We start from the raw sequence: 12,859 nt of genomic DNA on the forward strand, positions 1-12,859 counted from the left end.
TTTACAGCTATTGTGTTAATAATAATAATAATAATAATAATAATAATAATAATAATAAAATAAAAACAAAAACAAATGAAATAAAAATGTAATTCAAACAATAAATTCAGAATTCATAGAATAGAATCATTCCAAGATTAAAGTTGAAATAATCTTAGAATTAAGTTCCAAGAATAAAGTCAGAATAGTTCTGAGAATATAGTTAGAATGAGCCTATGTCACTGCATGTATAATGGAGCAGACACAAACATTTGGAATGAAGATGAGGAATGGTCAGGGCATATGGACTGATTTAATAAACTAAGCGCTTTTTTTTTTTGCATTATTCACTCATCTTACCTTTGTTCAATAGCTTTTTAACAAGTCTTCACAGTTCTAGATGCTGGGTACTGCTTGAACACTTTCAACCTCAGGGTAAAAATCTAACATTCAATCATTCAAATCACAATGGCCTGCTTATACATGCTTATGAATGTGATGTGTAGCAGAAGAAACTTTGGATGAAGGGGTAAAACGGGGCGGGAGTGTGTGTGTGTGTGTGTGTGTGTTCTGTATTTCCAGGGCTTATTGGAACATGTGTTTCATTTCGACTGAGGCTAGAGAAAGCACAGAGACTCGCTTCCCCACAAGAGCTTGGACACTGAGGAGCTTGCTGTCTTTCTGACAGGTCTGAGGAATTTTAATCATCAGTTTACTGCTAGATGTTCTTTTTTGTTATAGTCTATAGTTTTGGTTATATTTAGTTTATTAACCTTTCCAAACAAAATGGCCTGGTATTGTATTTAAATGTTTAAATGTTTTGTAGGTCTTTGCATGTTTTATGTTCAGCTGCAGGTCAGCTGTAGTATGCATGTTTCTACAGAAATGCACCACTGAGCACCATTCTTTAGAGCCATAGTCAATTTGAGATAAAGCAAAGCATGAAGAACTACAAATAACTATGTAGTTAACAAATGATTAAGTTAGCAATACATTAATTCAATTAAAAACAAATCTGAACAATGACGACCCACACAGGGCCATTGGAATATTCCAAAATACTTCATAAACTAGGAAACAGTCTTTATAACTTCAAACTTAATGTGTGGGGCTTTTGAGAACCTAATAACGTAGTAAATCAAAGACTCAAGTGAAAGTTGAGTTTTAAACAGCCTTTTAAACAAGAGAGTGGAAAGTGGACATGTAGAAATTGAAGACAGCTGTTTAAGGGTTAAAAGAATAATGCAAAAAATTAGATGTTTGTGAAAAGTGCCGTTACCCATGAGATATTCATAGGATATGGGTTGCATTTGGTTGTTCACTCCAATATGTGCCATGTTTTTAGTTAGATTTGCTTGTTTTACAGATGTATTCACTGAATTTAAAACTAAAAAAACACATGGCCAGTTTCCAGCTGCAGTCCTGAGCTGCACAGTCCTGAGACTCAATGTTCCAAAACATTTGGACATGCCACATTTAATGGGAAATATTTGAAATGAATAAATGGTGAATGTGCACTTAGAGGTGTGTAACTCATGTTATTTTTATTTCAATCAGCAACAACATCATGGTTTTTGGCTAAAGTTTGACACCAGATTATATCATGGTCATTTGGTGCAGTTATATAAGAAGGGCAGTACCTTCTTCCACTGAAGTGTGGTATGAGTGTGTGGTAGGGAACGTATTCAGAGCAGAGACTGGAGTCTAAACATCTCAGAGACGGGGTTGGTCTGCTTGTTTATTCTCCTGCAGGTTACAGGATGGACTTCAGGATCAGTTTTCTGCTTCTGTCTCTTGTCGTGGTCACTGTGTGTGGCCAGAAGAAACGTCCTGCCAAAGAAGAATGGAATTATCGTGATGGCTGTAAGTTCCTTTTCTAGCTAATTGTGGACTTGAACAAACATGTCACAAATTCCAGAATAACATATCGACTTTTTAAAAAGGGGTTTAAAAACACTAGAGAAATATATTTAATGAAATAAATCCTTAAGGGATAATAAAATATCTTCCTTTGATTCATATTACAGAATTTGTACCTGTTTAAAAATGGACGTTTCATTTCTCTGTGATGCTCTGGTATGTCTACTAACAAATTCTACATTTTGTAAATGAATGTATCTCGGCAAGTGTTCACTCTTTGTTTGTCCAGCTGAGAAAGTGAGTATGAGAGGCGTGGCTAACCTGACCCAGGTTCTGGATGACTGGAGGTTTGACATCCTGACTCAGATGAAGGGTCTTCTGCAGAATGACCACCAGGCCCTGCTGCCCGACTACTCCAGGTATTGCAGCATTAAGGATGGGAGAGAAAATTGATTCATTTACATATATAGTGTAGTATTGTATAGTACAATACAGTATAGTATAGTACAGCATAATGTAATATGGTATATCAGAGTGTAGTACAGTGTAGTGCGGTATAGTACTAGTGTAGTATAGTATAGTACCGTACACTAGAGTGTATCAGAGTGTTATACAGTGCAGTATAGTATAGTATTAGTGTAGTACAGTACAGTATAGCACATTATAGTGTAGTACAGTATAGCTTAGTAAGAACACTGTAGTATAGTGTAGTACAGTACAGTATAATATAGTATAGTGTAGTACAGTATAGTATAGTAAAAACATTATATTATAGTGTAGTACAGTATAGTTTAGTAAGAGCATTATAGTATGGTGTAGTACAGTGCAGTATAACATAGTACAGTGTAGTACAGAATAGTATAGTAAGAACATTATAGTATAGTGCAGTGCATTATAGTGTAGTACAGTACAGTATAATATAGTATAGTATAGTGTAGTATAGTGTAGTACAGTACAGTATCGTTAAGTAAGAACATTATAGTACAGTACAGTGTAGTATAGTACATTTTACATAGTATAAGTATAGAAATGTATAAGATAGTGTAGTATAGTTAAATGTAATAGAGTGTACTATAGGTCTAGGGAACTATGTTTTAGTACAGTATAGCACAATGTATTATAATATAATTATAAGATTTTAACATGTATCATTGCCATTGGAGGACTATTATACATCAAGACCTTTAGATTGTTAGATGCTTCATGTACACTCTCAGAAACAAAACATGTATGGTACAGGTACATTATTTTCACTAAAGTTACAAACAGTGTATACGTACCTTATACATTACATTCTCTTCTTCAGAAGGAATATTTCATTTTAAACGATTCCATTATAGAACGGTGTAAAACAAAACAACAGATGTAAGCCCTGGAGCTGTGGCAGAACAATAAAGTTTTATTTATATTCTATTCGAAAAGGGGCTTTTGAAATCAACACATCTTTAAAATCCACAATTAATGCAGATTACGCTACAGTTATGTTCCCTAACAAAAGGAACTTAATATGTGTCCTTAAGGGTAGAACGTCAGTGACAAATGTGTCCAAATGTTTGTAGACACCTCTTAGACACAGGTTGGTTGTATAATTAATAGAAGCACAAAATGAAATGGTGCGTTATGGTGCAGCTGCCCATGAGACTAAGGTCCCCATGCCCAATGCCAGCTGTTAGCTAGAACAGTAGAAACTGCTACTAGTGATTTCCATTCAGACAGAACATGTGTTTTTCATATGTCTCAGACTCACTATTCATCATCGCTGAGTGGAGTATAAACACTCGTTGTTTATTATGCACAGAAAATATAGCGGTGCAGAAAATTATAGTTTGGCGCAAACACCAAAGCCACGATTGCGTTCCTGGATTTAGTTCAGCGCAGACCTTCTCATTATGTTTCAAAAAAGAAAAGAGGCTTGGAAACTCTGCAGACTCTTACACACACAATCACACACTTCCAGTCTCCCTGGGGTTTGGGCTGAAAAATCTCAAACTCGCGGTCAGATCTCCAGGCCTCTGACTAATGTTGGCCATCAGCATAAAAATAAAACTTGTGCTGAGGGTGAAACAAAGAGAAAACCACAGGAAAAACAGTAGCGGTACATTATAAAAAAGGCTTTAAATGATAAAAGTTAACCCCCCAAACAACAAACAGCAAACAATATATAGATATAGAAGTGGTATATTGTCTCTGATAAACCTAGGTCACTGTGTGTAAGGGGTACAGCTGGGAAAAACACAAGAATATATATATTCTTCATTGTTCATTTCCAGAATTCAGCCTCTCTCCGAGGCATTAGACGACCTCTATAAAGAGTTCAACGCTCTGAAGCAACACCTGTCGGACCTGACCGAGAAGTTTGGGCCCATTGAGACATTCATTGATGAGCTGAAGACAGAGCGAGCCAATGGAGCTGCTGCTGGAGCTGCCACTGGAGCTGCCACTGGAGCTGCTGCTGGAGCTACACCTGGAGGACCCGTGAGGAGAAAGATCATCAAGAAGAAACCCGCAGCCTCGTGAACATGAGGTTTCTGACTGAAGCCCAGACAGAGCTGGACTTCTCTCCAAAGCCACAGACAAAAATCACTATTATATATCCACATACAGACATATGGCATTTTACCTTCTGTGCTCTGCAAATAATGATGTCTCGGCGAGTGAAACAAGCTTAAATCTGGTCCGTGTGTGTTAATAATATACGATTATTTACGTTCTTTCTAGGCATTTTATTCCCTTTTATGTCAATTTATGAAGTAAAATAGTTTCAAACAGAAGGAACACTATGCAGTATTTACACCTTAAGATTACAGCTTCAAACTCATCAGAACCGAGCCTGTGTCACTGCTACTCTGTGCTCAGAACTGCAGAAACTCCACTATGTAACTTATTGGAAGGGTAGGAACCCCTCCACCCCCACCCTCACCCCCATCCTCACCCCAATCCTCACCCTCACTCCCACCCTCACTCCTGCCTATCGATCACGTTAGGAGCCGCCCCAGTAGCAGAAACCTCAAACCTTACGTAGTATTCCCTTAAATATGAAGAAGTTTCCGGATTATTTTAAATGATAATAAAGTCTTATAATATTCATCTCGACAGAAGAAACGTCAGCTCAGCTGGGTTTAAGATGCTTTTACTGAACCAAGACATCATTCTGATGCAGTGTAAAGCTTCTCTCTTTTTTTAGCATTTTATTTCTGCATGTTGCTTGGAAACTGGCGAAATGGAAAATGATGATGAGGTAAAAGAGCCACTTTCCATGTACTTTTCGCATTTTTAAGAGCATTAGAATCATGCATGGTGCGGTATAATCAATAGTTTAGGTTTATTTAGTACACATTGTATACACCACCTCTGAATAGGTTATTTATGAAATGTATTCCTTTATGTGTGTTATCATCATTTACGAGGACAATGGAATAGTACGTGTTGTCACGGTCACATCAAAACCTGAGGGCCCTTTGAAAATAATGTTATTGAAAAACAAACAAACAAAAAAGGGTTACATTAAAGGGTCTGTATCACAGAGAAACTAATTTCCACAAATGCCCAAGACCCTAAAATAAAATGGTGTCGTATCTGAACATTCCCTGTAGCCCACAGGAGGATGCTATACGTTTGTTGGATTTTATTGTTTAGCGAACAATGTCCAGAACAGTGTGTACACTTTTAGACGCCACAAAGCCTAAGTACAGAGCACACGTCCAACAAAAACAAACAAACAATAACAGAGACTCTGGGTGAACAGTGCGTTTCAAACGGCTGGAGTCTAAAGCAGGAACTTTCTGTTCTGCAGTTGGTTGAATCCACAGATGCCAAAAATGGCTGCTGAGAGCTGATTGTGTTTGTGATGTCATAAAACCCAACATATATACATAACTCCTCAGCTTGTTGAGGTGAAGTTACAATTCCCTAACCCTAATTCTAGCCAATCAGAACGGACCTCATTTACATATATCAGTAAAACTAATGCTAAGTGTTTTGTTATGACAGTGACAACATGCAAACAGCAAAAACGAATGAATATTTTAATGTGGCGGACGAATCAGCAAACAGCCTTAACACATCCCATAATTTCTAAACACTTCTGCTCGTTGTGACCCAGGCTTGTTTCTGGTGTATGAGCTGATTTATTAGAAACGTCATTTACATCTGTCTAGTGGCTGCAGTAATGTGGTGCTTAATGTCTTCTGGCTCATAATTTGCAGTCTCGCATAAGCTACAAATAAAGTGTAATTTGCATAGATTTGCATACCTGAGATGAACAAATGTGTGACTAAAACAGAGGAAATCAGGCACCGTTTCGTCCCAAAAGCAGAATCAACACCTGCAGATATTGAGCTCTTCAAGCTGTGGAATATTAGGTAAGTTGCCAAAAGTTTGTGGACTCATTTGCAACACTCACAGCCTCCAATCTTCTGGCGAGGTGTTACACTACACTTCAGGCACATGAACATCATCTCAAGTATTTGATGGAGCTAAATCACGCCAGAGAACACGGTTCCACTGCTCCACAGTCCAGCGCTGTTGGACTTTATACACTCTGACCTTAGAAGCATTAAAACGCTTAAACGTTCCTCTGCTTAATCCGAGTCTAATAAATGCACTGGGAAGTACACAAGTGCTGTCTGACTTTTGAACTTAATTGGTGATATCACGCTCATGTGCAGCTGCTCCAGTGTTCCATTATAATTCCCATAGTCTGCGCACAAAGAAATGTCTAGAACCACCTTTAAGAAGCAGAATTCACTCATTTTATAGGGTTTCTAGACACCCTTAGAAAAATAAATAAGTGTATTTTGCAGTGTTTATCACAAGTTACTTCATTCTCACACGTCATTGTTATGTTTTCAAAGGCTGCAAACACAACAAGAACATAGAACCATTTCTTTTTCACTTTGAACTGCTCCCACTGAAAAGAGAGTTAGTCCTAGATAGAGAAAAGCCAGTTTGCGATTAGACTTGCCGCCATCTTGGTTAATGTAGTTGTAATGCCTGTCCGCCACCACTAGGGGGTAATCTACACATATGGCTGTAAGAAACAGAGAGTTTCAGCTGGTTGAAACATACTCAAGTATTTATCAATCTGCCACATGACGGACATTCATTTTCTATGAGATAAGAAAAGAACAGAAAGCACATTGATTCTAACTGTGGATTACTGATTTATTATTAATAACATTAACTGAAGTCAAGTTTCAGACGCATCTAATATGACTGCGCTTAAAGCAGAGATGTTCACGTCCAAGTCAAATCTCAGGTCTCTAATGGTTTAAAAACATGAATGGCGTTTGTACTTGACTTTAACACTGCACTGCTCTTTCTCATGAGTTTAAATCATGTACTGAACTGTCAATTCTACAGCACACACTACAGTATCAACACTGATCACTTTTATAAAAGAATTCCTCAGTGCAATGTGAGGAAACCAAGTTTACAACTGTATTTTTGCAACATTTCAGCTGTTGTTTTTTCTGCACTTCAGGACCCATGGAGTTGTTTGTGTTTAGCATCAGTTATGATTAATTATTATCTGGCTGTAGCCCAGGCATCTCATGCATAACATTGTTCAGTGCTTGAAGGAAAAAAAAATTGTAGGTAGAAGTCTGCAAGGACCGATTTTTAATCACATTTTACGCGACTGGCCACTTTGATTAATATAAGGGATTAACGCGCAGCACGTTTACCACGTCTGGAGGAAACGAAAAGAAAGCAGTGGTTGCCTCATGCGCCTCACGCTCTGGCTTCAAGTTTGACTCATGAAACTGTGGAATAACCACAGAGAGTTTGTGTTCACTGTCAGCGCTGCAGTGACACTGATGGTGGTGGTGGTGAGTTAGTGTGTGTTTGACTGGGGCAAGTGGATCAGACGCAGCAGTGCTTCTGGAGTTTTAAACCTCTCAGTGCCACTGCTGGACTGAGAATAGTCCACCAAGCAAAAAATACCCTGTGGGTGGCACCCTCTGTCCACTGATGACGGACTTGAGGACGACGAACACAAAAACTGCAACAACAGATGAGCTACTGTCTCTGACTCTACATCTACAAGGTGGACCAACGAGGGAGGAGTGTCTCACAGAGTGGACAGAGAGTGGACACAGGGTTTAAAAACTCCAGCAGCACTGCTGTGTCTGATCCACTCTACACCAGCACAACACACACTCACACACCACCACCACGTCAGTGTCACTGCAGCGCTGAGAATGACCCACCACCTGATAAAGCCACAGTGGTCTACACCTTTGGCCTCTGTGTCAACTCTCTCTAACTCATGAAAAACTCATAAGTGACGGAGTCTTTGTCATTGGGGCCCGTCCTGGACCTGTAAAACGTCAGTAAATCATTTTAATTTCACAGATATTGCTTTAACCTTGTGTCCGGGAAAGTTCAGGTCATGCCGGCACTAAACAGCTGTGCCAGTGGCCACTAGGGGTGTATTTTTTTGTGTGTGATCCAAGGCTAGAGGAGTAAAACTGAAACAAAGTAGGCAGTTAACAGCCTCATGCCTCCAAATTATCAGACAAAGCAGAAAAACCCAATATTCACTGGCTTTATTGGTTGGAGAAGAGGTTTTAACCTAAACATTATAAGCCCAGTTCTCCCCCAGAACTCACATAATCACATTTACAGTGAGCTCTTAAAAGCTCTTAAAAGTAGTTTTGTGTGTTGGCAATTTACTCTGTGGTAAATGTTGCTTACTATTGATGGAAAATACAAGAGCCTTGGAAAAAAGGGGGAAATGAACCCAAAACCACAGTCCAGATGCTTCAGTATAGACCTGCCTCCCATTTGACAGTAAAAATCGTAATACCACCTTAAAACTGAAGCTAACAATTCCCCCACCACCATCATCTTACACACAAAACACTAAAAAGTTGGCTCTGTAATAAAAGTAGATATTAATATGTAAAAATATATGGTTTTCTGCTCTGCTCTCTGCGACTATTTGTTTTTGTAATAATTAGCCTACATGCTAATCTAAAAGGAAGTTAGCTAGTTACTATTAAAAGGCTACATATCTTTCCAACTGTCCTTAAATCACGATTACAAGAAGAATATTGACATAGCTAATGAAACAACAAGCTGACAGATAAAGTTAGAGAGTGGTTAACCCTTGGCTGTCGGTGAATAAAGATGGAAACACCATTTTCACTCAGATCTATCTTGCTGCAGAATATGACAGCTATTATATTACACAGTAGATTTACTCCAGAATCGTGTGGAATAATGTTGCCCAAACTTGTTTTGCTCTTCTCCATCCTTCTCAATAAACATCACTGGAAACGTCTGGTTTCCGACAGAATCAACCCGTCTTTGTTTTCAAGGGAAATACATTCCCATTCCCTCATAACACTGTACAGGATTCCAGCCAAAGTCAGGACACGCTGCTCCTAAACAGGACTTTAATACGCGACAGTTTATCACTGCACACAGCAAAACATCACATATAACAAAGTGGAGCTTTCACCTTCGTCATGTTTGAACTTCTCTTAACCGTGAGGTATAGGCCTTTTATTTGAACAGATTTTAATTTTGAACTGTAATGTTTTGTTTGTCCAAATGATTAATTTTGCAAACAAATTATAACTAGTTTAACTGATTAATTATTAACTGACAGACCATTTCCTGGATATGGTCAGTGCATTACTGTCATGACTGGGTCTCTTCTCTTCTTTGGGGGTTGTAGTTTTGTGACACAGGACACTGGGAAAACCGCTTCAGTTTTGGCTGATTTCAAAAAAAGTAATTCTCACCGGAAAACACTGACAGCCGACTGTATTCACATAGCAGCACAAACAGGAACAGATATCCGGGAAGTAGCCCCCACCCCAGCACAAAGCAGTGAAACAACTTAATGCTTTAGCGACTAGAAATGCTTTTTCATAGTTTCTGTGTGTAATTTGTGTTAAAAAAAAAAACTTTAAAATGAGCAAAATGTGTCTAGATGTGAGATCACAGAATGAGAAACTACAGGTGTACTGTGTGTTTCTTCCTGAGATATCCTTGCGTAACCCCGTCTCTATGGGGGTGACCCTTATAAATCAGGGCAAACACACACGGCGCCAGAAGACTGACAGGCTTTAATTGAGTCTTGACTTGAGACTCGATATAAAGTGCACATCTCGACGGAAGACTTAACGAGCTCCTGGACCCGGAGAACTCTAATCCAAGGATATTGGACGCCTTACAAGCTGCCAACAAGACACAATCTGAAGAATTATGGGAACTCATTGCTAAGTTAAGGTACGGCAGTAAAACCGTCGGAGCTGTCTTCTAAAAAAAGCCAAAGCCAATGCCAATGTCACACGCATGAACATGAGTCCGCTCGGCCGAGTCCGGAGATCTTTATGTGTTATGGTTTTTATATTTTTATGGCGTTCAGTTTTCTAATCATTAGCTGAGACTATGTTCCCGTCGCTGCCCCTTTGCCGTCCGTGCCACTGACTCAGATTCACATTTCCCAATGATCACTGCACAAACTGTTTCACCCAGTGTTTAAATGACCTTTGTTTATTTTGTGAACAAAGAATCAACAAATGAATACATTTATTTTTAATACATTTTTATTTATAAATAAACCAGATACACACAGTCATTGAGGTTGAACACTAAACACCGCCCTCATTCTGAAGCAGTTCCTAAACATGAGGGAGTGAGGGAGTATTTGTGTAAAGTAAATCAGTAAATGAGTGCATATATGAGAAGGAGTGAGTGAGGGAGTGTGTATGTGAGTGAGTGAGTGAGTGAGTGTGTACGTGAGTGAGTGAGGGAGTGTGTACGTGAGTGTGTGACTGAGTGAGTGAGTGAGTGAGGGAGTGTGTACGTGAGTGAGTGAGTGAGTGAGTGTGTATGTGAGTGAGTGAGTGAGTGTGTACGTGAGTGAGTGTGTACGTGAGTGTGTGAGTGAGTGAGTGAGTGAGGGAGGGAGTGTGTACGTGAGTGAGTGAGTGAGTGAGTGAGTGAGTGAGGGAGTGAGTGAGTGAGTGAGGGAGTGAGTGAGGGAGTGTGTACGTGAGTGAGTGAGGGAGTGTGTACGTAAGTGAGTGAGGGAGTGTGTACGTGAGTGAGTGAGTGAGGGAGTGAGTGAGTGAGTGAGGGAGTGAGTGAGGGAGTGTGTACGTGAGTGAGTGAGTGAGTGAGTGAGGGAGTGTGTACGTGAGTGAGTGAGTGAGTGAGTGAGTGAGTGAGGGAGTGTGTACATGAGCGAGTGAGTGAGTGTGTACGTGAGTGAGTGAGTGAGTGAGTGAGGGAGTGTGTACGTGAGAGAGTGAGTGAGTGAGTGAGGGAGTGTGTACGTGAGTGAGTGAGTGAGTGAGGGAGTGTGTACGTGAGTGAGTGAGTGTGTGTGTGAAGTGTGTGTCAGTACGAGTAAAGTGAAGTGAGTAAATTAGTGAATAAATATGCATACAAGTGAGCAAGTGAATTTGTGCGTGAGTTAACGAGTGTATTCGTGAGTGTGTATGTATGAGTATGTGGACGTGGGAGTGACTGAGTGTGTGTGACAGTGAGTGTATGAATGAATGAGTAATGAATGTGTATTTGATTGAGTGAATGAATGAGTGAGTTAAAAGCCAGTTCCATAGAGTGGAGTGCATTATAATTTCTGCTAGTAAAGTTACTGCTGTGAGGCCACATTTTCGTTTAGATTTTTTAGTAATTGCTCTACAGCGCCCCCTAATAGATCGGAGGCCATAAACGCTACAGAAAAAATACAGACCTGTGTTTTTGTCAAACATTTTTGGAATACAATGCCCAGGCTACAAAACACAGAAGAACAAACCGTGAGCTGAGCCTAACTCACGTGTCGAAGGAATAAAGACTGAACTGACGCAGCATTATTTTCATTTGAATGCATAAAAACGTTTTTGTGTTCATAATTCAGCATCGTCCTCCGACTTCAAATCATCAGCACCCTGCGTTTAAAATGAAGCTCATGTATTATTAACTGCCCGTGTAATTTCCAACACATTCTTTAACGAGGTTTAAATAATCTGCATAGCTTTGCCCGCACCGGGGATGAGATTAATGCAGATGGATTTGGCCGGGGAGATCGCATTTGACATAATTGCACGTGTACTAACATCTGTAAGTGCATTTTAAGAAAAAAAGCAATTAAGAGTCACTTGGAGCGATCCATTATTCAGAGGTTAATTCCATATTCAGACTTCAGGAGTTGGTCTCAATATTAAACATCAGCCGAAGCATCATTAAAACAGAGCTTCATGAACACGAGAGCGCAACTCATGGAAATAAAACACAATCACACATTAGTTATTCCAAACACTTCAGAAAAACAATGATAAAGTGAATGTATTATGATTTAATTAAGAGAGAGAGAGGGAGTAGAGAGTGGATGAATAAAATGTGCTTTTAAAGGGCTCATATTATGGAAAACCTTATTATAGTTGCTTTAAAAGTATGTACATTAATTTATAAACTCTGTAAAGTTTCAAAACATACCAATGTTCAATCTGTGTGTGGAATGAAGGCTGCTCGTTTTTAAAGCCAACGTTCATTATTTTAATCCGACACATTTCTTAAAACTCACCATTTGCCAGCTCCCTGATAAGCACATTGAAAAAGCTCTGGTGTTTGTATGCAGCCCTGGCTCTGTAAATGGGGAACAAACTAAGCATCTCAGCCCAGGCTCAGGCATTCTCTCTGGCTCAGTCCCAGCACCTGGAGGTGTTTGGATAAGTCAGTATCACCCACATGTGCAGCAGGAATAGAGCCACATCCTCAGCTCTTTTCATGCCTTTCAAAGTTCTGAGGTCTCGCATTTGGTCCAAAACACAAATTCTTCCAGATGCCATTTCTCAGCTGTAGCTCAGCCAGCAATTCACAGAGAAATAAAACCTGAGCCATTTCAGGTGGAGCCACTTAGCTTGTTTCCCATTTACAGAGCTAATGCTGTGTGCAAACACTGGACCTTTTTCCTTTGTTCCACAAACAGACCAGAGAATCTGCAAATCATTCTCTGAGTCTTATAAAAAATATATTGGATTAAAATAGTTTTTATTGA

At 39.4% G+C, this 12,859-nt stretch overlaps 1 protein-coding gene across 1 annotated transcript; it reads left to right on the forward strand.

Annotated features, from left to right (window-relative positions):
* The first annotated feature begins 575 nt into the window (after positions 1-575).
* Positions 576-5,835, forward strand: si:ch211-76l23.4 (uncharacterized). The gene is made up of 4 exons (XM_066642742.1): positions 576-667; positions 1,732-1,842; positions 2,129-2,258; positions 4,110-5,835. Exons 2-4 carry the CDS (start codon positions 1,740-1,742, stop codon positions 4,354-4,356), a joined length of 480 nt encoding a protein of 159 aa, XP_066498839.1. The 5' UTR covers positions 576-667; positions 1,732-1,739; the 3' UTR covers positions 4,357-5,835.
* Positions 5,836-12,859: the final 7,024 nt, after the last annotated feature.

Source organism: Hoplias malabaricus, chromosome 13 (genome assembly GCF_029633855.1).
Source record: "Hoplias malabaricus isolate fHopMal1 chromosome 13, fHopMal1.hap1, whole genome shotgun sequence".
NCBI lineage: Eukaryota > Metazoa > Chordata > Actinopteri > Characiformes > Erythrinidae > Hoplias > Hoplias malabaricus.

Excerpts from the sequence above, each read along its gene's own strand:
- si:ch211-76l23.4 (XM_066642742.1), top strand. The coding sequence starts at position 1,740 with ATGGACTTCAGGATCAGTTTTCTGCTTCTGTCTCTTGTCGTGGTCACT. Across the intron at positions 1,843-2,128 it reads ATGGAATTATCGTGATGGCT|CTGAGAAAGTGAGTATGAGA; the intron begins GTAAGTTCCTTT and ends TTGTTTGTCCAG. Across the intron at positions 2,259-4,109 it reads CTGCTGCCCGACTACTCCAG|AATTCAGCCTCTCTCCGAGG; the intron begins GTATTGCAGCAT and ends GTTCATTTCCAG.